This window comes from Lingula anatina, chromosome 1, assembly GCF_051362555.1.
Source record: "Lingula anatina isolate TDL-2025a chromosome 1, LinAna3.0, whole genome shotgun sequence".
Taxonomy (NCBI): domain Eukaryota; kingdom Metazoa; phylum Brachiopoda; class Lingulata; order Lingulida; family Lingulidae; genus Lingula; species Lingula anatina.
This window is the reverse complement of record NC_141767.1, coordinates 22,032,912-22,055,152: the sequence shown is the minus strand read 5'-3', so window position 1 is coordinate 22,055,152 and position 22,241 is coordinate 22,032,912. Positions and strand designations below refer to the sequence as shown.

The 22,241-nt window shown below is 36.0% G+C and overlaps 1 protein-coding gene across 2 annotated transcripts; it reads right to left on the bottom strand.

Moving 5' to 3' along the window:
- Positions 1-50: 50 nt before the first annotated feature.
- LOC106152567 (cytoskeleton-associated protein 5) lies at positions 51-22,199 on the bottom strand. 2 transcript variants are annotated; one of them, XM_087002510.1, is made up of 45 exons: positions 22,056-22,199; positions 18,938-19,021; positions 17,291-17,481; positions 16,829-16,955; positions 16,400-16,479; positions 15,988-16,159; positions 15,564-15,711; positions 15,251-15,342; positions 14,892-15,005; positions 14,578-14,682; positions 14,348-14,437; positions 14,015-14,179; positions 13,618-13,746; positions 13,307-13,459; positions 13,114-13,149; positions 12,792-12,875; positions 12,367-12,570; positions 11,980-12,165; positions 11,681-11,772; positions 11,477-11,534; positions 11,074-11,199; positions 10,599-10,735; positions 10,161-10,335; positions 9,826-9,939; positions 9,323-9,451; positions 8,792-8,998; positions 8,327-8,563; positions 8,009-8,122; positions 7,629-7,778; positions 7,157-7,360; positions 6,775-6,910; positions 6,447-6,640; positions 6,002-6,153; positions 5,534-5,719; positions 5,200-5,326; positions 4,688-4,867; positions 4,179-4,366; positions 3,976-4,051; positions 3,367-3,558; positions 3,007-3,174; positions 2,650-2,745; positions 2,299-2,464; positions 1,969-2,105; positions 1,292-1,354; positions 51-1,001 (listed from the first exon to the last, which is right to left on the bottom strand). In XM_087002510.1, exons 2-45 carry the CDS (start codon positions 18,992-18,994, stop codon positions 849-851), a joined length of 6,090 nt encoding a protein of 2,029 aa, XP_086858636.1. In that variant the 5' UTR covers positions 18,995-19,021; positions 22,056-22,199; the 3' UTR covers positions 51-848. The 2 variants fall into 2 exon arrangements, with proteins under 2 accessions (XP_086858636.1, XP_086858637.1); XM_087002511.1 differs by lacking the exon at positions 1,292-1,354.
- Positions 22,200-22,241: the final 42 nt, after the last annotated feature.

Below are 22,241 nucleotides of genomic sequence, written 5' to 3'. Positions count from 1 at the left end.
GTGTAGTTCCTTTAAGTGAAGGGTTGACCAGAAAACCAAAATTAAAAATGACTCTTTTGAGACTTTATTACAATTTGGTCAGATCCACCTTGGTGCCAGGTACCTTGCATAGAGCAGCTATACAATCAAAACATGCTCTTATGATTACTCTGATCTGTTAAATATTGGTTTATATACATATACACACTATTCATCTATCAACAAAAAATTGTTATTATAATACATATAATAATAATAATAACAATAATAATGGCAACACATGTGTCTTCACTCTCACTCGTGCACATCTCATACAAATCATCTGTATTTCAATACAGTTCTGCAAGTAACCCCTGCATTTTGGCAATTACAAAGTATACATATGCAAACTACATCAATTAATGACAGCTGAATATGTATAAGGAATTCCATAAATTAAATGAAAAGATTACATGATACTGGTGTACATAAACCTAATGGCTTTACATTAATTATCAAAGCATTCTCAAATATTTTTGTGATCATATGCAAGCAATGCTGGCATTTATTGTAAAATTTTGGCAATACTGAAGATGTCTTCTCCATAATGCAGTCTGGTTGACTAATATTAATCTTTTGATTGAAAAACTTTTACTCAAAGTTTTTCTGACCTTTTTTTCTAAATCTTCCTCTTCCAAACATGGTTGCCTTAATATATGCATTCCTTGTTTCTTTACTGTACTCTTCAAAGAGAGATATTATTGTTGTCTGCATACTAGGCTTATAAAAATCCCCAAAGTAGCTTATTGTCCTCAGTAACAACTTGTTTAACACATTTTTAGACATTATTCAAATGTGCCTTTCACATTTATATCATAAGATAAGTTATGTTAACTGTCCATCTGTGCTTGTCTCTTGATTCGGTCCAGTCTTTTCTTCAAGTCTGCCACATTGACTTGAGCGGCAGCAGGCTTATTTTCACTATTATCATCTCCACTCTCTTGTGGTTGTGCAGTACTGGTGCCACTACTTGAAAGTGTAGGCTGGAATTAGAAATATAGATTCCCATACAGGCAATGTCAATACCTTAAAATTCTTCCAGCAAATCTTTGGTTCTGTTTCAATTCTACCATGTGTCAATTATACCTTTCAATACTCATCATGAATTATCTTATAAGAAAGAAAACTAGCACAGCAACACATCTATCTGTCTAATCTATAAAAACACAATAAGTGTACTATTTAAGCTACAACATCAATCATGCACAAAAGCTTTAAAGACATGTAGAAAAAGGACAAATACAATGGGTTGTTTCACTGTGATTGTACTCACAAGATTACTGGCTAAAGTCTCCTCACTACTGCTTTTAACAGGTTTCTGTACAGTTTCTGTAGACTACAACCAAAGCAATAACAATGACATAAGACCAGCTTTACACAATATATTGAAGATATTGAAATTTACCTCAAAAGCACTTGAGAAAAAATTTTGAACACAATACATAGATATACAATAACATATTGCTTGCATGCAACAGAATACTGAGGGCCATTGTATTACACGTAAAAACAATTAATATTATTCACAGAAAAAAAGTTTTACCATTGAAATTATGAAAGAAATACTGCAGTGCAACACACAGAAGTAAGCTAATGGTAATATCTAGCACTACTCCCTTTCCCACTCACTTTGGATAAAAAAAAAGCTGTTGGTCTCTTGGATTCATAGCCTTATTATATTCTCCAACAAAATGTTAAGGTATGAAAATCATTGCAAAAAAGGACTTTTCAACAACAACAACAACAACAAAAAATAATAATAATAATAATAAAATAAATAAATAAAATAAATAAATAAATAAAAAATAATAATAATAAAATAAATTTTAAAAAAATTTCAAATGATAACAACAAAGTGCTAGATATTACTATAATCATCAGTCCACAATCCAATAGAATACCTATCTACACACAACAACAACGACAACCAGTAGCTGTGTATGCACTCACCTGCTGACTGTTATTATCTAAGCCACACCTGGCCCGCAGGATCTTCAGTCTCTCCATGTACATGGCAGGGTTCACATCACCTTTGGCTGTGTCCAGGGACGCCCCTAGTTGAACACCTTCTGGCTGGCTTGACATGGCTGGGAAGAAGAAGATATGTTAGAGACATACATGGAATGCTCTTTTTCTTCTCAAATGTCACATAAAAATGTTAACTGCACAGAGTAATTCAATGATAATTGACCTTTATATACAAGGATGCTGAAACAATGTTAAGATATGTAGGAATCTTCCACTTATATTTCTTTAATATGTAAAAGAATGCCGACTTACAACCAAATGACGGAGTGGGCAACTTCTCTCCTGCCTGTCTCTCAAGCTCAATGTTCTTCAGTCCCCTTTCTATGTAATTCTGGAAGAACTGGGAAGACTTGCGGAGGAATGGTTCAAGGTCTGCTTCTGGGTTCTTTTGCTTGAAGTCATACAGGTCATTGAGACCCTGAAAGCAAGAAGTCAAATAAAATATCTGGTCTTCCCGTAACTGTGTACTGTTCCACATGTGGAACCACCATACCAGACAAATACAAAACTTTAATTTGTTATCATGTCCTTGAAACACTTTTTGTCACATATTTAAACTTGAAAATGACATCAATTATCACAATATTTATAGTTATCTCCCACCTCTCTTGTATTTTCTTTGGAGCCAATCTTCTTGAATATCTCTGCCAGAGTGTCATGTGTACTTTTACTCAGTCTTTTGGAAGACTTGCCAGTGCTCTGTAAAATTTGAATCTCCTGTCATTAAACACTAGTTTATTTCTTCACAGATTACCAAATTCTCTGACATCAAATTTCAAATGCACTGAATTTTCCAGAAAAAAACATCTCTGAATAAGAAAGCTTATTTTGCCATGTAAAAACAACAATTCAATACTTTATGCATATACTAAATAAGAACTATGCTGAACTAGAAATTAAGTATTGAGCAAGCGGTAATTTGTTAAATGTTTATCTTAATTAATCAATGACCATAATTACCTCTCTCCTGGGTGTTTTAGAATCCTCAGAGGAGCCATTCTGCTCATTCTTGGTATTTGAGACAGCAACAGCTGTGCCCCCACCCACTCCATGCTTGAGCACCTTGTTCAAATACTGGACCACCTCAGACTCTGCCGGGTTCTCTATTCTGCCTATATCACTGAGGATCTGGTGGTAAATGAATAGTGTAATTCATAGGTAACATACTTCATAACTCTGAGTAGAGGGATATACATAAAATTCCAATATAAGACATAATCATTTTACTCTAACAGACATTTGTATTTCTTTTGATTTAAATATACTAGTGCACACACAAACACATTCATTCCACCTGAAGAATATATGTCCTAAACTCACTTTATTTCCTTTCATCTTTGCCAAAGAATGCATAATAGTTTTGACTGTCCTCAGAGGTGTGTCTCCCTCAGCTCTGTCTTTCCATGTGTATGTGGGGAATTGTTTGAGGAAGGCATGTAGGTCATAGAGAATCACCTCTACATCAATATCATTGATAATGTCTGGGAGCATCCGCATCATCTTCCACAAACACTGGAAAAAAAAGATGATAAAAGGTAACCTTGACATTGCCTTAGTGCTACCACATACTGCTACAATTTTCAAGAGCAAAGGTATATTTAGAAGCCTCTTTCAAGGAGATACTCAGGGGCGGATTTAGGGCATCTTCTGGGTCTTCCGGAAGACGGTCAGATTTTCAAGTTTACATGGACAGGTATCTAATTTTTTCTGTCAGAAGACAGTCAGAAAATGGAGGATGGATCAACAAAGATAATTTGGAAGACTGTCAGAAAATAACTCTGGATCCGCCCCTGATACTGGTGAGTTTACAAAGTCAAGTCTTTTTAAATCACCATTACTTATTATAGTTTGCTGTTCTTTACTTGCTGTTCTTTACATATCTTTTTCTTTTTGTTTTCCTTTTTACCAAAAGAAAGAACAAGTATTTACCTTCATGACAAGTTCTATAAATTTGTAAGAACACGTTTCACTGGCCATGCATTCATGGAATAGTTTTATTAGTGCACTGAAAAGACAAAGGAATGTAAAATATTGACAAGACTAAAATAAAACAAGAGAAAATATTTGAATTTTATATCAGACTTAACTCAAAAATATATGAATAATATCCAAAATTGAAAACATTTTGTTACCTCATGACATTTGTGCTGTTGGATTTTTCCACAATCTTGACCACCATCACATTGACTGACCGCATCAGCTGTGGACCCTCACTGAAGTCCTCCAGACGACGGTCAAGCAGAATAGTGACCATCATGGAGATCAGCTCTTTCAACACATCGCGGCTGGCAACTTTGGATAATACTTTTGACTGGAACAGCTGATAAATGGCAAGATATTTCTTTATTTAAGCAAGACATGTTATTTGTGATGATGCTTTTTATAACACATGAAGTGATGTTTATGTGCTACACAAAAGCACGTTCTGCAGTTGTATTAGGGCAAAAATGTTCCATTAGGGCTAAAGTTCGTTTATGTATAAAAGATTCATTATAAAATAAGAATGGTATACTTTCCTTTATTTCAACCTAGCTCTATGATGCATGAAAAAAATTTACCTGACTGGATTTATTTTTTGAGCCTTATACATAACAACAGAATAATTATAATTTCAAGCAAATGCTAGTATGGGATATGATACCTCTAGCAGTGTCCCCAACAGTGCTCGACACAGTGTGATAACATCTTCACTGTCAGTGTTGGGGTCCCCCATGTGTTTGGTGTGGGCCATCTTCAACTGGACAGTAATGGCCACCAGGAGCTGGTCTACATGATTGGTCAGCAGCTCTGCACGGTCCTCCTTCTTCAACATGCCATCAATCTAACAGTGAACATTTAAAGACTATAAATAATGCTAGTTGTTTGGCAACATCCTCTTTTACTTTAACTTAATACTTAACAGAATTGAGAGATTAAACAAAATCATACAGCATACAGGGGCATTATGTATATTTGCCTTCTTACAAATTTGCTACAAGACCATTGTCCTTTCTTCAAGTTTACACTTTCAAAATATGATATCTTAAATGTAGGTTACAGTTTTTTTGTACATATTTCAATCCACTGTAATTTAAACCATAGCTACACTCAATGTTTCAAACCCATGATCTTACATAAAAATTAATACCAAAACCAGTGTATTGTTGCTCTGACCTGTGCCAGTGACTGTATGCAGACACTGATGTCCCCACTTGTGATCTGAGATATAACCAGGTCTATAGCTGTGTTAGCATCAGCTGAACGGTGAAGTAGTTTAGATAATGGACTAGGAGGCCGAGCTCTGGAGAAAAAAAGAAATAATGTGTCAAATTGGTTAAATAAATTAGACAAGAAAAAGAATTTTCCATACTTTAAAAAAATTGTCTTTCGCTTATTATTTATAATTTTTTCAATTTAACATTCATTAGCATAATTCAAGGGATAATACACATGCAATGTACATCAGTACAATTTGATGCTGAGGACATGTGCCAAAATCACCCTATACCTGGTCTTGGGAATCTGCACTGTATCATTCAAAATTTCATCTACATCAACATCCACTAGTTTTGGCATTTCATATTTGTTTGGCTCATCTTGGTCATCAAGCTCCAAGGCAAACTCTCTCTTCACATTACCAGAGGCAGAGCGGCGTACAGGAGTAGCAACACGTGGGCCTGGAATTCCCTGCGTTCTGAAAAGTTATTTCAAATTCTCTGATAAGCTATAAACTGCACCTTTATTTAGTTCTGCATTAGAAAAACTGCACATACAAAAGAGCAATAAAAGCCAGATTAAGAAAATAAATGTGCAATGCAATTTTTTTTTATTTAATTTACTTCAGAGCAGCCATCAGAAATATAAATACAAACAAACAACCCAGGATATATTTTATCATTTGCACAGATAAAAAGAGAACTATACACATTCTACCCCCCCCTCCCCCAACATCATACTGCTGAACTGTGTGACCTACTTGGCCTTGGAGGCAGCAGCAGCAGGTGCAGTCTGGGGTCTCTCCCTGTCTGGAGAGGTCTTCACTGGCTGTGGCTGCTGTGCTGTAGCAGGTCTGTTCTTGTTGGACCTTTTGATCCTCTCCTCCAGCATTGCCTGCTCTTTGTCGGGTAACTGAAATAGAACGGTACTGTGATGAAATAGAATACAATGGTCCATCTCTGGAAACCATATTCTATATTACTTTCAGAAGTTACATAATAGCAAGTGCCCATCCCATATTCAAGGCCAGACTTTAGAACCTAAAAGCATCTTATCTTGTGTCATAAATGCCATACAGTCTTGATATGAGTCTAATCACACCAATTTGCTGTCAAAGCTAGCCTCTTTTGAACTGAACTGACTTTGACACACATGAAAAAAATCTGAGTATCACCCTCTCTGATAGCAACATGGTGTCAACTTACATTCCCAATATACTTGAACACACTTTCCCCCAGGATGACATATGCCTCTACTGCCGTGTTGAGGGCTGCAGACCTGACACTGTTGTCCCTGTCACTGATCTGGCCTGCTATCAGCTTCAGGGCTTGTGCTGGGGACGGCTGACACACATTGATGCCATACACTTCTATCAGACTGCCCAGTTCTTCTAGACACTCTGGAACACAATTGGTTGTAGAGGTTATTAGCTGGAGTTCTCAGCTGGGTCAAGGACAGTAAGACGGCATATAACAATTTTATAGATTCAAAGATTCAACTTTAAATGCTTATGTTTGAAAGAAATTGACGTACCTGTTCTCTGTTTAGAATTCTTGCTTTTTAACCCATCCAGGATAAAACTAAACATTTTGCTGGCTGGGTATATTTTACAAATAAGCTTGAATATATTCCTCACACCTCGCCTTATGTTTTCATTTTTATCTCCAACCTAGAAAAACAGACATGTTTATCTGTTAACAATCTTTGATTCCATCTTCCTTTATTACTTAAAATGTAAATAATTAATTTATATTCAGTAAAATTTGTTTGCATGCATCCGAACAGTTATCTGTAAATGCCAACATTTGCTTTGTATAATGGGAAGCAATTAGCAACTAAAAATTCATTATTACCGTATTATTATTATTATTATTATTTTAAAAATATCAAATGAGAAAGCAGTAGAATATTTCACCTTAAGAATCAAGTATGGCACAAAGGCATAGGCTTCAAACTCCAGAAGGTGGTAGTCCTCTTCTGCCAGTAGACTGAACACAGAGGCCAGGTACTCCAGGGCCTTGATGTGGACAGTGGGATTAGTCTCAAAGAACCTCAAGGTCATCCAGCGGAGGATTAGGTCAAGGTTGGCCACAGTGGCATCACGATGTTCTTCAACTGCCTGAAAATAAATTGATTAAAGTGAACTATCAACATTTCATTGTTTTGAATCATAAATATAAATTACGGAGGAGCTCATCTTTATGAAAAGCATGTGCCTGTATTTTTTATTGGATTTTTTTATTGTTTATGGCAGTCAAATTATATGGACTTTATATCTCAGGGATCTTTGTTCAGTTAAGCCTTTAAGAGTAATAATCTCAGTGAGATAGTGAAAATGTGGACAAAACATGTAAATGTATCTGACAACAAAACCAATGGAACCATACTTTTATTAAGGTGTCCAAAGCTTTGATATGTTGTTTAAAGTCTTTGTTAAACATCTGATCCATCAATGTCTTGTTCACGTTTTGTTCCATATCCTTCTTCAGCTGCTCAACAAATTCAGGCAGTGGAGAGGTAAAGTTCCATTTCAATGTCTGAAAACACAAGTTGCACTGTGAGCATGCATTTCCATTAATACTGAAACAGTGCTGAAACTTAGGCTTAATAAGAATATTATGTTATATAACAATTCAAAAACTGATGGTAATTTTAGAATCAAATCCTGACATATGATATCTAAGAACTGTGCAAGGTGATAAAGTTTGAAACCAACTTCTTTCCCATTCATTATTAAAAATCTTGCATTATTTTAGTAAAACAATACCTTCAAGTTTTTCTCATCCTTCATTCTCTTCTCTTTGGAGGAGCCAATGGTAAGGGGTGGACTCAGGTCAACTTCCACGTCTTTTTTACTGCTCTTTCCAGCAGCTGGTCCTTTCTAAAATCACAAAAAGACAAATGTCTAGAAAACATATATAGATTGTTCTGCAAAATCTTTTTTCAACTACTCAAATTTATTACAGATTTCATTCTAAAACAAGAGAAACTCTTATACATTACACTGATGCAATTTAAAGGGGTGACAAGCACCACAGTTATTGGCTAAAGTGTATCAGCTTATGGGGAAATCAATGAAATTCACCTTCATTCCTCTGACTACAATCTTGCCTCCAGCCTTTGGCTTGCCTTCAGCTTTAGGTGGAGACTTGGCTGCTGCCTTGGGTGCTGATGGTGCAGGCTCCGGCTCATCATCCTCAGGTGGCGTTGCTACTGGTGTAGGGGCTGCAGATGTTGTGCTCTTGCTTTTAGGTGGCGGTTTTGCAGGAAGGTTTTCTCTAGCCTTATCTAACTGAGCCTTTACTGGTTCTTTGGAAGATGCCTTAGAAGTTATAGAAAATAAGTTATTTTTCTTGAATTGAAACTGTGAAGAACTACTACACTTTTCTAAAATTCTGAAAGGTTTCAGTTGACAAGAGCTTTTGCATCACACACAAAAAAGCTTTGCAATATTAAGTTATCAGCTACCAAGGATATTTACGTTAAGAATTACACAAATTTTGTGCAATCAAATGTAATGCTACAATATCAGTCTGGGGACTTAACTTACAGGCAATGAATTGCAGGCCTTGAGGAAGGCATCGTAGCCTGTGTGGATCATGAAAGGGACCAGGGCCTCCTGAGCCTTGGTGCGCACCCCAGCATTCCTGTCCTCCAGACAGGTGAGAATGGAGGAGATGCAAGCCAGGAGCTCCTCCTTGTTGTCTTTGGGCACCTTCTTGCAGCTGGGCAACTTTGTGGCCAGCCATCCAAGCAGCTGGAGTCGGTGCAATGAGAAAGTATATATATTTGAAACATGAAGACTCATAAGAGTATATCTCAATGCAAAAATAACTGTTCAAAGGCACATGAACTTTCATAAATAACAATTATATGCTCCAGCAATCCTTCACCGTTTTGTAAAAAGTTACATTAGTATGATTATTGTTAGAGGCACAAAAATAGACAAAACAGATTTTAGTAGTATATGAAAAAAATTCCTGATACTTATACTTCTCCATGTATATAACAAACAAAAAGCAGAAAAAAGTTCCATGGACATCACTCACAACATTACCAAACAATACAACACTAAACTCACCTCTGTCTTGAGATTTGGATTTCCTTTCTTCAGATGCTCACTGAAGATCTCTCCCTCCAAGAAAGGAAGCAATGTGCATTGCTCCACCCAGGCATCAAGGGCAGTCCCTGTGGCTGCTCTAAGCTGGGGCTACACATATGGATCAAAATGTTCTATATAGCGTCAAGTCGATTGATGGAATAAATATACATAGAGATGTTATGTGACCACGGCAATAAAACTTTATTTGGTTTTAGGGGTGTTTTTTAGTGAAATGTGAGTACTTTCTATCAGTACATATGTCAAATAATACACCGTTTCCCTTTCGTGATATGCCTTGAACACTTCTCACTATCACTCCCAGTGAACAGTTCTGGCATATTACTTGGTGACAGAATCTAACACACATCAACAAAAATTTACAATTTCTTTACATCTGTATACCCAGGTGTCAGAGAAACAGGATTTGAATGCCAGACCAAAGGTCTGTATAAACATTTATTTTTCCATTTTACTTTTCTTACCTTGGAATCTCCAAAGCATCCTACCATCCCTGGCCCAATAATGCGCACATGCTGTTTGATTTTGGGACCAATAGCAGTGGCCAGAGTTTGACAGATAGTAAGGCAAGTGGAAACCTGACAAGTGGATAAAACAGGTTTATCATAATGATATGCTCTTTTATCTATTCGACTGATTAACCCGATTTCTTTAAAAAGATGCACTTAACACTTGCTACATGAGCAAAAATGCTTCTTTTTTTTTTTTTTGTCTCTTTTAAAAATGAAATTTCATATTTCTGCCAGTCCTCTGAACCTGTGTGAGCTCTCCGAAACAACACATAGCCATGTGCACTCACCAAGATCTTGTTGGAATCTCCTAGCCTTGCCTTCAAGGCCTCTGGGAGACTGCCCAAATTTGGAGTAATGAACTTGGCCTCGTTGAGTATGGCAGCAACCTTCTGAAGAGCCTCATTTCTGATCTTCCAGTTTTTGTCTGCCATCTCTGTCACAATTTCCTCTGTGATTTTATCACTGTGGGGAAAAAAACAAAGTGAATTCATATTTTGGTGACTACATTATTTTGTAAATTCTGCAATCATTATTAACTATTCCATTCTTTTTAGTCATCGTACATTTAATCTCCCTCCCTTGCAATCACATTTAACTTTTTCAGAACAATCAAAATTTAAAACTGTGAGACCAGCTAGACTACACAAATTATCACTGCCATATTCTTCCTCACATATCACAAATATTCACAGTCTGTCAATATCTGCACTGTATCCCGTTCTTACCTGATGTCATTCCTAGGGACCAAATCTGCCACATCAGCCTGCTCCTCTCCTTCTTCCTCATCCTCTTCCTCATCATCACCACCCTTGTCTTTGGGAGTGGTGCCTCTGGTAGGTGCTGGAGGCTTCTCCCCTTGAACCTAGACACCAAAGGTGGAATAGTAAATATCACATTGCAAATATATGAAACATAATTCAGCTCTGATACATTTCATGTCTAGAATACTATTATCAGGCATGAGACTTGTCTTCACTGAAAAAGTAGGATTTACACGATTCACCAGATTTACACGATTCACAAGAATGACCCAAATGAACCTGAAAAAGTCTGAATTCTGAGAAAAGTCGGAAAAGACTTGTGTATTATTTAAGATCTTAGCCAAAGCAACATTTTAAATGCATTTATATCATATCTATCCTGCCAAGGCTTCTAGAAGCCGTAATTTTTCACATTTTTGAGCTGATGTTGACTTATCACCTTGGCAATCTCGTCATCAATCTGTTGTAAGAGAGCAGGTTTCTCATCCTCAAACAAAGTCCTGAGTGTAGGTCCCATATACATGTGTGCCACAGCCACAAAGGTGATAGCAGAGGTTCTCACAGCCTGAGGGAGAGCATGATGTGGTTTTTAAGTAATAAGACACATAGTTATAGCACTAGATATCTCATATACCAGATTAATGTCACTATAAAATAAAATCATTATTAGCAATGCAGAAAGCATGGTACCTCCAACACCCTACCACCAAAGCATATATAATTTCAGTTATTGTTTATCCTTCATCTCTTCATTTGTCCAGTCATTACATTTTTTTGTATCAAAAGTGTTATATACTTCTCTAAAAAATTAAATCTAAACTTTATGTATAAAATGTACGTACTGGGTTTGTAGCTGCAAAGGCCTTCTTGAGTACTTCTATCACAGGTTTAACATTGATTCTAAAAAAAATAAAGAAAATACTCAACACACTGGCTTTGAAAGACCAATACACACTATTTACAATAACATTATAGCTGTGAAGAGTGCAATAGATATATTACATTATTTTATTATTCATATGGAAACTAAAGTCAAATGCCCTCACTTAAATCCAAACTCCTTGACTGCCTTGGCAAGCCAGTTCAGTGCCTCAGATTGGTTCTTGGGATTCTTTTGAGCAAAGGCTAGTTTCATTACCTAAAAAGACGCAAAGGCAAAGTTTCATTACCTAAAAAGAGAACTAAGTGAATGTAAAAGTGGGTTCTCAAGCTCTGACAAAATTATCAGACTGACGTTAACGTTTCAATACATTTTGCGGTAAAGAATGACACTGATCAGTGATAGCTTTGCATTATGTGGATATTTACTTTAGTGCCAACTTATACTGTGGTCACATCCTCTCACCTCCTGTGCCACAAACTCCAGTGATGTGGCCTCTGCTATACAGCTGAGAGCCTCCTGACAGGTGCCCCCATTCTTCACATCCCCCACCTTGTCCACCATGTCTCCCAGGATACACTGGGCAGAGGTCTGGCTGAACTTGGAGTTCATTGCCAGGTGGCTGACCAGATTCAGTTTCACTCCTAAGACCTGGAGGACAAGTGAACAGATGTGATATCAACACCTTGGACTTGAAACATTTGAATTTATCTTCAAACATTATTTTATTCCTCATTAATGTAAATATCTCACTGTGTGATTCTATATTGTCAAAATACTTTCCACTTTTTTATTCTCAAAAACTAAAGAATAAGGTTATTAATGTATCATTATGTCCATAATAAGACTCACCTGAAAGTTGGTATCTTTGAGTCCTGGTTTTTTACTCAGCACCCTGACACAGACCTGGGTAGGGATATCATCTCTGGTCAAGCCTGTGATGACATCTCTCATCTTCTCTGTAGCAGCCAGCCTCTCCTTCCAATTAGAACTGGCCAGGTTGGTGAGTAACTCTGCTGTTAACAGTGCAGAGCCTTTCTCCTCCACAGCTTCATCCTAAATATAAACTTGCTAGTCATAAATGGTGACAGGCGTTTTGTCATTTCAAATATTTTATGTAGGGAGTCAAACTAATACATATATTAGAAACTTAACATCAATATTAGACTAAAATAGAATCAAATCTATGTACACAATTGCCATAGTAATCAGCAAAGAACATAATTAGCTGTACAAAGTGTAATGTTTGCTTTTTTCCTATGTAATTTAAAGCTTACAGAGAGCATTTGTTCTGTGGGTCCTTCTTTTCCACCAGTTGCTTTCTTTGCTGCTCCCTTTTTACCAGCGGCACTTTTTGGAGGCTAAAAGAATGCCAGGTAAATAAATATTTACTCTACATAAATTGACAGTAAACAGTGCATAAGAAAGCATGCATCTTCAAATGTTTTTCCAAAACAGAACTGTTGTTCATACAGAGTCTATTTGCTCAAAATTTTTATTCTTCTTAGTAATCTCCATTATGAATTATACATTTCTATCATTATGCCATCCTTATTCACAACACTTTTACATAGACCTTACAACATGAACATTACTTACCCCTCCAGCAGCTTTTTTGGTAGGTTTGCTTGCAGCCTGAAACAAAAAATAATTTTTATAAAAATTTTTTATCTTCATATCTGATTTTCCTATGCAGAAGAGAATATAGACGCACACAGATACACATATCTATATTCATCAGACAGAAACAAAATGTGGCTTTTAAATGTTTAAGCCAAGTTTAATCCCTAACCTTTTCTGCAGGTTTACTGGTGCTGGCTGCCTTTGCTGGTGGTGCAGAAGCCTTGCTGGCTGGTGCTGCTGCTGGTGGCACAGCCTTGCTGGGAGGTTTAGCACCACCACCCTTCATGTTCACAAGCACTGCCTTCTCGCAGCACTCCTTGATCTGAAGAACATAAACAATGAAACTTGACTAAATTTTGTGCTCCAATTGTTATTGGCTATAGAAAATTAGTGCATTAGGACTGGGTTAAATATACTAATATGAACAGAAGAGCCAAAAATATGTCCCACATTCTATTTGGACAAGCAACTAATCCAGACCTTATCTAACTTGATGTGATCCACATCTGCTAAGAAAGGTGTGAGTGGCTTCTCTCCAACCACTCTCATGGCTGTCCCCAGGGCTTCAAATGACGCTTCTCTTACATCTGGGGTGGTGTCATTGATGGTCTACAAATATAGAAGAAATAGAAGTGATCTGACAGTAATACATGTCTTCTTGTGCTTGTAAGAGTTGACATCAAGAATTGAGAGCAATGTGAATCCAGAATACTTCAAACCCATCTAATTGGCGATATATAGATACAAATGATATTTACTTTCTGCCATTCTTTTCTACACGTAAAGATCATCTTTTGATGTTTTATTGATAAGACTGATACTTGGACCTAAAGGGGAGTCCTTGAGATCTCTTTTAATGGAAGCTGCAGTAACTTACCTTACAAAGTGTAGCACAATAAAGTTTTAACATCTTCTTTGGCAGGGTAGTTGGAGTGCACTTTGTAAACCATCTGGCAATGAACCGGGCTGTCTCTGCCTTAATCTGGGGATTTTTGTTTTCCAAGGCTGTCAAACAATCTTCGCTGACCACTTCAAGGGTAGTCTGGAAAGAAACAGCTTGTTATGACCTGTATGCCTGAGAATGAAATGTATGAAATGCATGTCTTATAAATTTCTTTCATTTAGGTAATGTGAATTGATGATACTAATCTAATATTTAGCAGATGCCATGATACATCACAAACCAACAATGAATTCAACAGGGACTTACTGCATCAGATGCTGCATCCACCATTTCTCTCAAGGCAGCTACTGCAGTCACTTTCTTCTCCTTGAACTTCTCTAGGGCAGTTTGAATGACCTGAAATCACAGTTAAAACATAAAACACCTTAATAACCTTTTAACAATTTCAATTTTAAATCAGGTGTTATTTTTTTATGGAATTTTTTAAATACTTCAATAAAATTCCACATCAAAAGCTAGAAACCAAGATGGTATACCTCATGTGCAAACGGCTGGAACTTTTTCCTCAGACCTTTTCCCAAATTTGCCAAACACTGTGCAGCTATTGTTACTAGAAGCACATTAGTGTCCTTGGCCACAACCTAAAACAAGAAAAGAAAAAAAATACAAGGCTTAACAACTGCTTCTATTTCAATTCAACAGGCCTATATATCTTAATATAAATTTTAATCAGAACTTTTCCATTTCTGTGGACAGCCCTCTCAGTTGTTTTGAAAACACTTTTTGGCTTACTTTCTTTAAAATCATAAAAGAATTCAGCTTTATCAAAAAGTTAGTGTGCTCTGCCGACCTTCCTCAGTGCCCTCACAAGGTCCCTATAATCCCCATTCTCCAGCTTGGGGCTCTCTAGCAGCTTATGGACAGCATCTAGGGCCTCTCTTCTCTCTTGCCATTTCTTGGCCTCCTGTGAAAAGAAATGCAATGGTTACTTTCTGTCATGAGAAAGACCAGTGGAAAAAGAATACTGGGAAAAAAAGTTGACACAATAATCCCTAGTTGGGAAAACGTGTAAAAAAATTGCAATTTACATCTTTTGAATATGGTATTAATTTTATCTACCAGAAAGAAATCAGATTTTTAGTCCTGAAGTGCTGCAAACAGCAGCCTACTTGAAAAAGATATAGATATGATCTAAATAAATGTACTTACAATCTTCTCATAAAAATCCTTTGGCAACTTGGACAATATGTCTACTGCTGTCATCAGCTCATATGGATCAATTTCTTCTGCAGCCTCCTCATCTGAAATGTTAGATTATAAACAAACAAAATACAAACATCAAGACACTATAGGTATGATCAAATGCTTCTTGACATACAAAACAATATACTGAACATTTATTCTTCATTCCAGACTGAATAGTTTGCTTTTTTGAGTGTGGTTTCATGATGCTACATGTATGTAAGCTCACAATTTCCATAATATATATATTTGTTTAGTGGACAACCATTTTTGCACATACCATCCTCATCTTCCCCCTCTTCTTCTCCCCCTCCCCTAGCTGCTTTTGCCTCCATTTTAGCCTTAAGATCTGCTTGGGAACGCAGGAAGCGGGTCTGGACTGGCTTCTCACCAGCAAGATTTTCAAACTCTGTTTCCAATTCTGTGATCTATAACGACAACAAACAGAAGCAAAACTATCAAGTAGTAATGTATTTTCTCTTTACAGATCAGCCTTTATATTGATGAACTGATATTTATCAAAACAATTTGTTCCTGAAATATTGTTAAATTAATAATAATAATAATAATCTGCACACTCTAATTTATCTCATCTGCTCAATCTAAAAAATATCGAATATTTTTCTGCCTTTAATATATATATATATATATATATATATATCAAAACAGCAATTATCAATTATCTACCTCAATTCTCCTCTTACCTGTACAGGTTTAAGATTTGCCAGCTGTGGTTTGAGTGCAGCACCGATCCAGCGGTACAGCTCTACTGTCAAAGACTTGGTCATCTCTCTTACATTCTTATCTCTGTCCTCTAACAGCTTGGGAATCATCTTTACTACTGGCTTCAGTGTGAAACATTTAGCACCAAAATCTCTGAAATTTTTGATGAAAGTGTGTTATTATGGTACAGTCAATCTAAGGGTCAACTCAAATCTTGTTCTAATAAAATAAAATTAAAAAAACTTTTAAGCATACTTAAAACCAAACATATCTCAGGTGATGTAGGCAATAGTTTATCTACTGGTTGATAGTCAACATGTGGAAATTCTTCATCTTATTCTGCAAATCTCTTTTTTTGTAATAAACTTTTTAATCTTCATATGTATGTTTTACCTGACAGCATCTCTAATGGCCTGTACTGATGCTGCAACTATCTTAGGCTGCTTGTTCTCAAGTCCCTTCATCAACTCTTCCTAAAACAAGGTTAAGAGAACGCATCAAAGAAACAGCTCATAATTCAATTGTCTGGATTTCTTTCCTTTGTATGTAAGAGACAGGTAGATGCTAAGCATTGTTTAGTCTGTTTGTCATTGAAGGCAAATAAGTACTTTTTTCACAAAAACAATGCTACATTGGCAAAAATCAAATATCCAACATGTTTTAATGTTAAAACAAAATATTCTACACATCAGGCAATAGAATGATTATAATAACAAAGATGCGAAGGTGGCCCCAGAGTTAAGTTTCAAACTACAAACTGAATGTCACAGCGAAACATAAATAATAGTGACAACTGATTATGATGACCAATCAACGTCTTACCATGACTATTTCTTGTTTCTCTATTTCTATGTACATCATGACAATTTCAAAGGCCCTTTCCTTTGTTTTGGCTCTACTGGCATTGAAACATTTTGTGACTAAGCCATTTACAATCTCCCCAGTAGTTCTAAAATTTTAATGTGAAAAATAAAGTTAACAATGATTCTTTTTACGGTGTTTGATAAGAAAAAATGCACCATTACAAGTTTCTTCCATGAATATATAGAAAATTAAGAATATTGAAAAAAATTATAAATACCCATAAAGATTACTGACACCTGAACGTCTATTGTCTCATTCTTTTACAGTTTTTTTTACTAAACCAAATAAACACAATCAAGTTAATAGGAAATTTTTGTTGTGTAAAATAAATCTTGCTTAAACTTTCTCGATTTCTGAATCAACTGTAGATATTTTCAAAAAATCTATAAACATAAATATTTGTAATTGTAATGCCCTTACTTTCCAGCAACTGCTGCATTCTCTACAAATGCTAGGACAGCATCCAGGCCTTTCTCCTGTGCTATGGCATTGTTATCTATAACAAACTTCTTCAGGAGTCCAAGGTACTTTGAAAATTCTGGACTCTTCTCGTCCAGAGTTGGAAATTGTTTAGCAGCTTCTTCATATCCTGCAAGTCGGGCCTTCCATACCTTTCAAAGAGAGATTTATGTACCAGTATAATTACCTATACAATAACATGCCTGTACTCCCAACAATTACAAGGATATTTAAGAAATACTATAGGTAATTTTCTACAAATTGTTATTCTTTATATTTTTGGCATGTATTTCTGATCATACATTTTATTTTTACTCTGCCCATTGGTCACATACCTAGAACTTTTCAGAAAAATTCTGTTAAAACATGACAGCAGCTGAGCTGATATCACAAAATTACTAACCAAAGGAAGACAGAAATGTCTGCACATATACACATCAGATTCAACATCATTTGTCTTTTTGCTTTTCAGCAGCAAAGTGTTTAGTTTATCAAGATCTTGGGATAAAATTGAAACAAAGTTCAAACATATTAATCAAACAGAGCTCAATTCTGATTGACTTCCTATGTCTAGTATGAAACTGATTTCAGTAATCAGAATAATCACCCAAGAACTGAGTCATCCTTTGCAGAAGTAACAAATGATTACACACTATAGCTAGCTCTAACAGAACACATTTAGCTTCTGTGCCATTTTTGTGTCCAGAGGAAGCAAACATAGGAAACCAAAGAGAGCAGCAACTGTAATGGCCGTAAATCTTATATTGATTATATTCCCTAGGAAGCTTTCTATTCATTGTGTTTGGGTCAGTAGCTACCATTCAGACATGTATGGATCAAGATAATGTCCTAGAAATGGTTTCTTCACTAAATTAGTGCTATAATTCATCTCAATATAACATGAATTCAGAATCTAGCAATGTAAAAAAAAAAAAAAAAAAACATCCAAAGTTAAAATCTGAAGGAATAAGAGGAGGGAGATAAATCTAAGCTAATGGTTAGTAGTGAAGGTATAATTATTAAACTTGGCAGTCTGTAGTAGTAGTACACACTGTGTGCAGAGCATATGGCAGTTTATTCCACATGCAACCAGGTGCTATGACAAGTATGGCTATATAAAACCAGCATGAGTCACCGCCAGGCTGGAAGTCAAGTGCATCCGTAGTTCAATAAATGTTACATGCAAGCATAAGATGTACACCAGATAATCTTTGTATATACAAGAATCTGATATCATCAAACATACTGGTGTAAATGGCTTTACATACTGGCTCTGAACTAAATATCATATTTATATGTGACCTGTTCAATAATAATATCAGAATATATCCATACTTAAGCAAGAAATTGGTTTCGTTTTGAATAAAAAAAACCAATACATATTATTTTCTTAAGGGCTTCTTTGTTTTCTTTGGTCAACACGTGAACTCGAGACGAATCATTTTAGGCTGGTCATAAAATGTGTTCTGACATCAGGTAGTACACAAGACAGAACAAATTGCATTTATAATATTTGTGTAATGGATTTATATAACATGTGCACCCTTGACTGGTTTTACATAATAAAGACATTGGAATTCTCTGATGGCAAGACATGTACCAGTTTACCTTGTGTGTGACCTTGTCCTCTGTGGGTAATTTCATCCACTCACTGTCATCCCCCATTTTAACTGCAGCATCTGCCTACTGGACCTGTAAATAGAAACGCTCAGATCAGCCCCAACTCCAATGAACAACCATCATACTAACTGCCCATTCAAATATCATGTTTTTTTTCAATAGTAAAAAGCTGCTGAATTAAGTTTTCTGCTCGAAACTTTCTTTTTTTCAAAGTATTAGAAATCTGGCTGGAAACCTAGAAACCTAGGCAGACAAGATCTAAATACATGTCTATAGACCTGACAGACAATACAGTGAACTATAATTGAATTCATACCCAACACTTAGATCATCTTCATCACTGACACCTCTACTGCAACTGTATGTACAGTATGGCAACAACTAATGCCTTTTCAATTCCATTTTTGATTAAATGATTCAGTTGTCATAATTCTTTTAATCCAATTGTTTCTGCGTGTAACTGAATAACTACTCCTCACCATGTAAAGTTGACCCCTGAGCCATTGTTTTTATCTGTTAAGTAACCCCACTTAATGGGCTTTAAGCTGAAATGTTGAACCCTGTGTTTGTAGTTTTCCCCAGCGTAACAAATAATTAATGCAGAGGTCTGTCCATATGCACAGAAAAATAACTACTCAGCCATAAGACATACTTCATACTAATAATGATGATGACCCTTGCTGACCCCCTGGCTGTGACATTATCTTTGTAGACAGTATCAGTGTGTGATTGATGGGAAGAAAGCAGCTAACTGTATGCTGGAGTCCTGCACCATTCTAGAGGGGGTAGAGTCACATCAGCTACACAAAAACACTGGAACTTACAACAACCCATCAATCTTGGAACATTCCAACTTGCTTGAACTGACATTTACAAATGTATATCATTGAATAAAACTAAAAGATATGCTCTTGAAACCTATGCATACATTCGGTCAGCGAAAGGAGATGAATGGTTTGATAATAAATGTAGACAGTAATTACTCAACAGATACATAACATTCATGGTAATGTATCAAATCTGAAACACTATCCATACCTTATTAACACAGAAATGTGTCAATATTTGAGATGTTATCAGTTTGAAGTAGAAAGTAAATACCTGCACCTGTGCTACACAAGACTTACTTCAGTTCAAACTGTGTGTGTGACAGTGTGTGTGTGTGTGTGTGTGTGTGTGTGTGTGTGTGTGTGTGTGTGTGTGTGTGTGAGTGAGTGAGTGAGTGAGTGAGCGAGCGAGCGAGCGAGAGAGAGAGAGAGAGAGAGAGAGAGAGAGAGAGAGAGAGAGAGAGAGAGAGAGAGAGAGAGAGAGAGAGAGAGAGAGAGAGAGAGAGAGAGAGATTAAAATAGCCAATAGTACAAATGTATACCCCTATTACTATATAATTTTTTTCATAGAATGTTGTGCCTACATCTTTTAAATATAGGTAAAATAAAGGTGACATCAATCTTTAATTTTCAGAAACATCTAACAAATGCACTAGCACCCCATCATAACCAAAAATATCTAAGACTGGGATCCCATGCCTAGATCGATCCATCTGGATCGGTCTAACTCCCTGGGGATTCTCACTAAATAGCTATCAACTAACCTGCTTAAAAGTCTATCAGGCCTACCGAATCAGCTCGGGGTAAAGATAATTATCCCCTAACAGCTTTACTAGGTGCGACAGACATTTAAGTCGGTTACATTGATAGCAATTTAGTAAGACTAGCCAGGGAGGTTGGTCAAAATATCTGTGGGAATGGTCCCTAACAAATGTACTAGCACCCTATCATAAGTATAATACTTGCTGTGGTAACTGATTCATCCAATTTAATCCTTGCACTTATCAATTCCCATAATCAACAACAAAGTTTCAAGTATGTGTTGTGTTCACCTTGTTATAATGACTTCCTCTCTGCCTGTAGCATGTTTACTATTATACATGTATACATGAAAAATACAAATAGGAATGCTGGAGACAGAAAACTGGCTAACCTGATCCTCCTTTGCTGACACTCTTCATAACTCATCTGTGGTTAGTTCAACTCAAATGTGTGTGTGTGTGTTTTTTTTAATCTGTTTGTCATCCCCTTCCTGTTTTCCCCATTAAGCCTATGTTGGATATAAAGTTTTGATGCTCATGTTTTAGAAGATACATTGTATCAATTTGTATTTTCTCATATTACATGTTCCTGTTGACCAAAATCCCTTCACTTTGCCCATTTTATATACATACTAGTACTGTATTTCCCTGCTTGGGAAAACCCTAGAACCAAATTTAAAGCTGTGTGTTCATGGTCAGATCCTATAATTATTATATGACCATTATAATTGACAACATTTAGGATCTAAAAATCAAGTTGGGCAATTTTTGACTCATTTTTGAAAATGATATCTTGAAAAATTGGCAAACAAGGGTCTAATTTTTATCTAAATTAATGAGATATCTTGAAAATTCAGACAGTTTATATTCACACTTAAGCATTTGGCTTTCTATAAGTCAAATTTGAGGTCTGTGGTATTATGAAAATAAATCTGTGAACTCCTTTCACCATTAATTACATTCCAGTGTAACAACGACACTCATGTCATGTTTATCAATCCATTGCTCTCTTGCTCCCTAGTCCTAAACAATACAGTCAACTACCAGTAGTATCATACTAACTTTTGCATATTTGACAGTAAGCATATTTATTGTGATACATACAAGTATTAAACTTTCTTAAAACATATGCACTATGTTCACAGAACAGTCTGCGATAGTATTAATCACTAACCATTGATACTGTCTGATCATTATTAATACTTAGTCATTTCATAATTATCATACTAAATAGGCAGCATTTGGTGACATATTAGCAAAGCAATGCAAATAGTTTGATTAAGTATACTGACACATTTTATAACTGATTTCTGATTATCTGAGTACTTCTTGTGAAACTGTCATTAAACTAAGATCAGAGATGGGAAATTATGCAGATGCCCTGTCTATATTGTGTCAGTGTCAGTGTAATGTCAGCACTGACAGGAGGATGCAAAAGCATAAAATAAACACAAGACAGCAACGTTATGAAGGTGTAAGGTGTTCAGTAGATTATAAAATACTTGGAAATGTCCCTACCTTTATAAATAGCAGTCTGCCACAAGTGTGATCAGAAAATAATAACTAACTCCAGTTCACCTCAATGTATGTTTTAATGTTCTTTACATTCAAACGGCTCCCATATCATGTGACTGGAATACTAATTTCTAATTGGCTAATCGTGACGTCATACGTGGCGCCCTCTTTTGATCATCAATGTTTTCA

What these genes read in the sequence shown, in the direction of transcription:
- LOC106152567 (XM_087002510.1), bottom strand. Translation starts at nt 18,994, where the DNA reads ATGGGGGATGACAGTGAGTGGATGAAATTACCCACAGAGGACAAGGTC. An exon ending in AGGACAAGGTCACACACAAG is followed by an intron (nt 17,482 to 18,937) that starts GTAAACTGGTAC and finishes TCTCTTTGAAAG; the next exon opens with GTATGGAAGGCCCGACTTGC. An exon ending in TTGTAGTCAGAGGAATGAAG is followed by an intron (nt 8,123 to 8,326) that starts GTGAATTTCATT and finishes TTGTGATTTTAG; the next exon opens with AAAGGACCAGCTGCTGGAAA.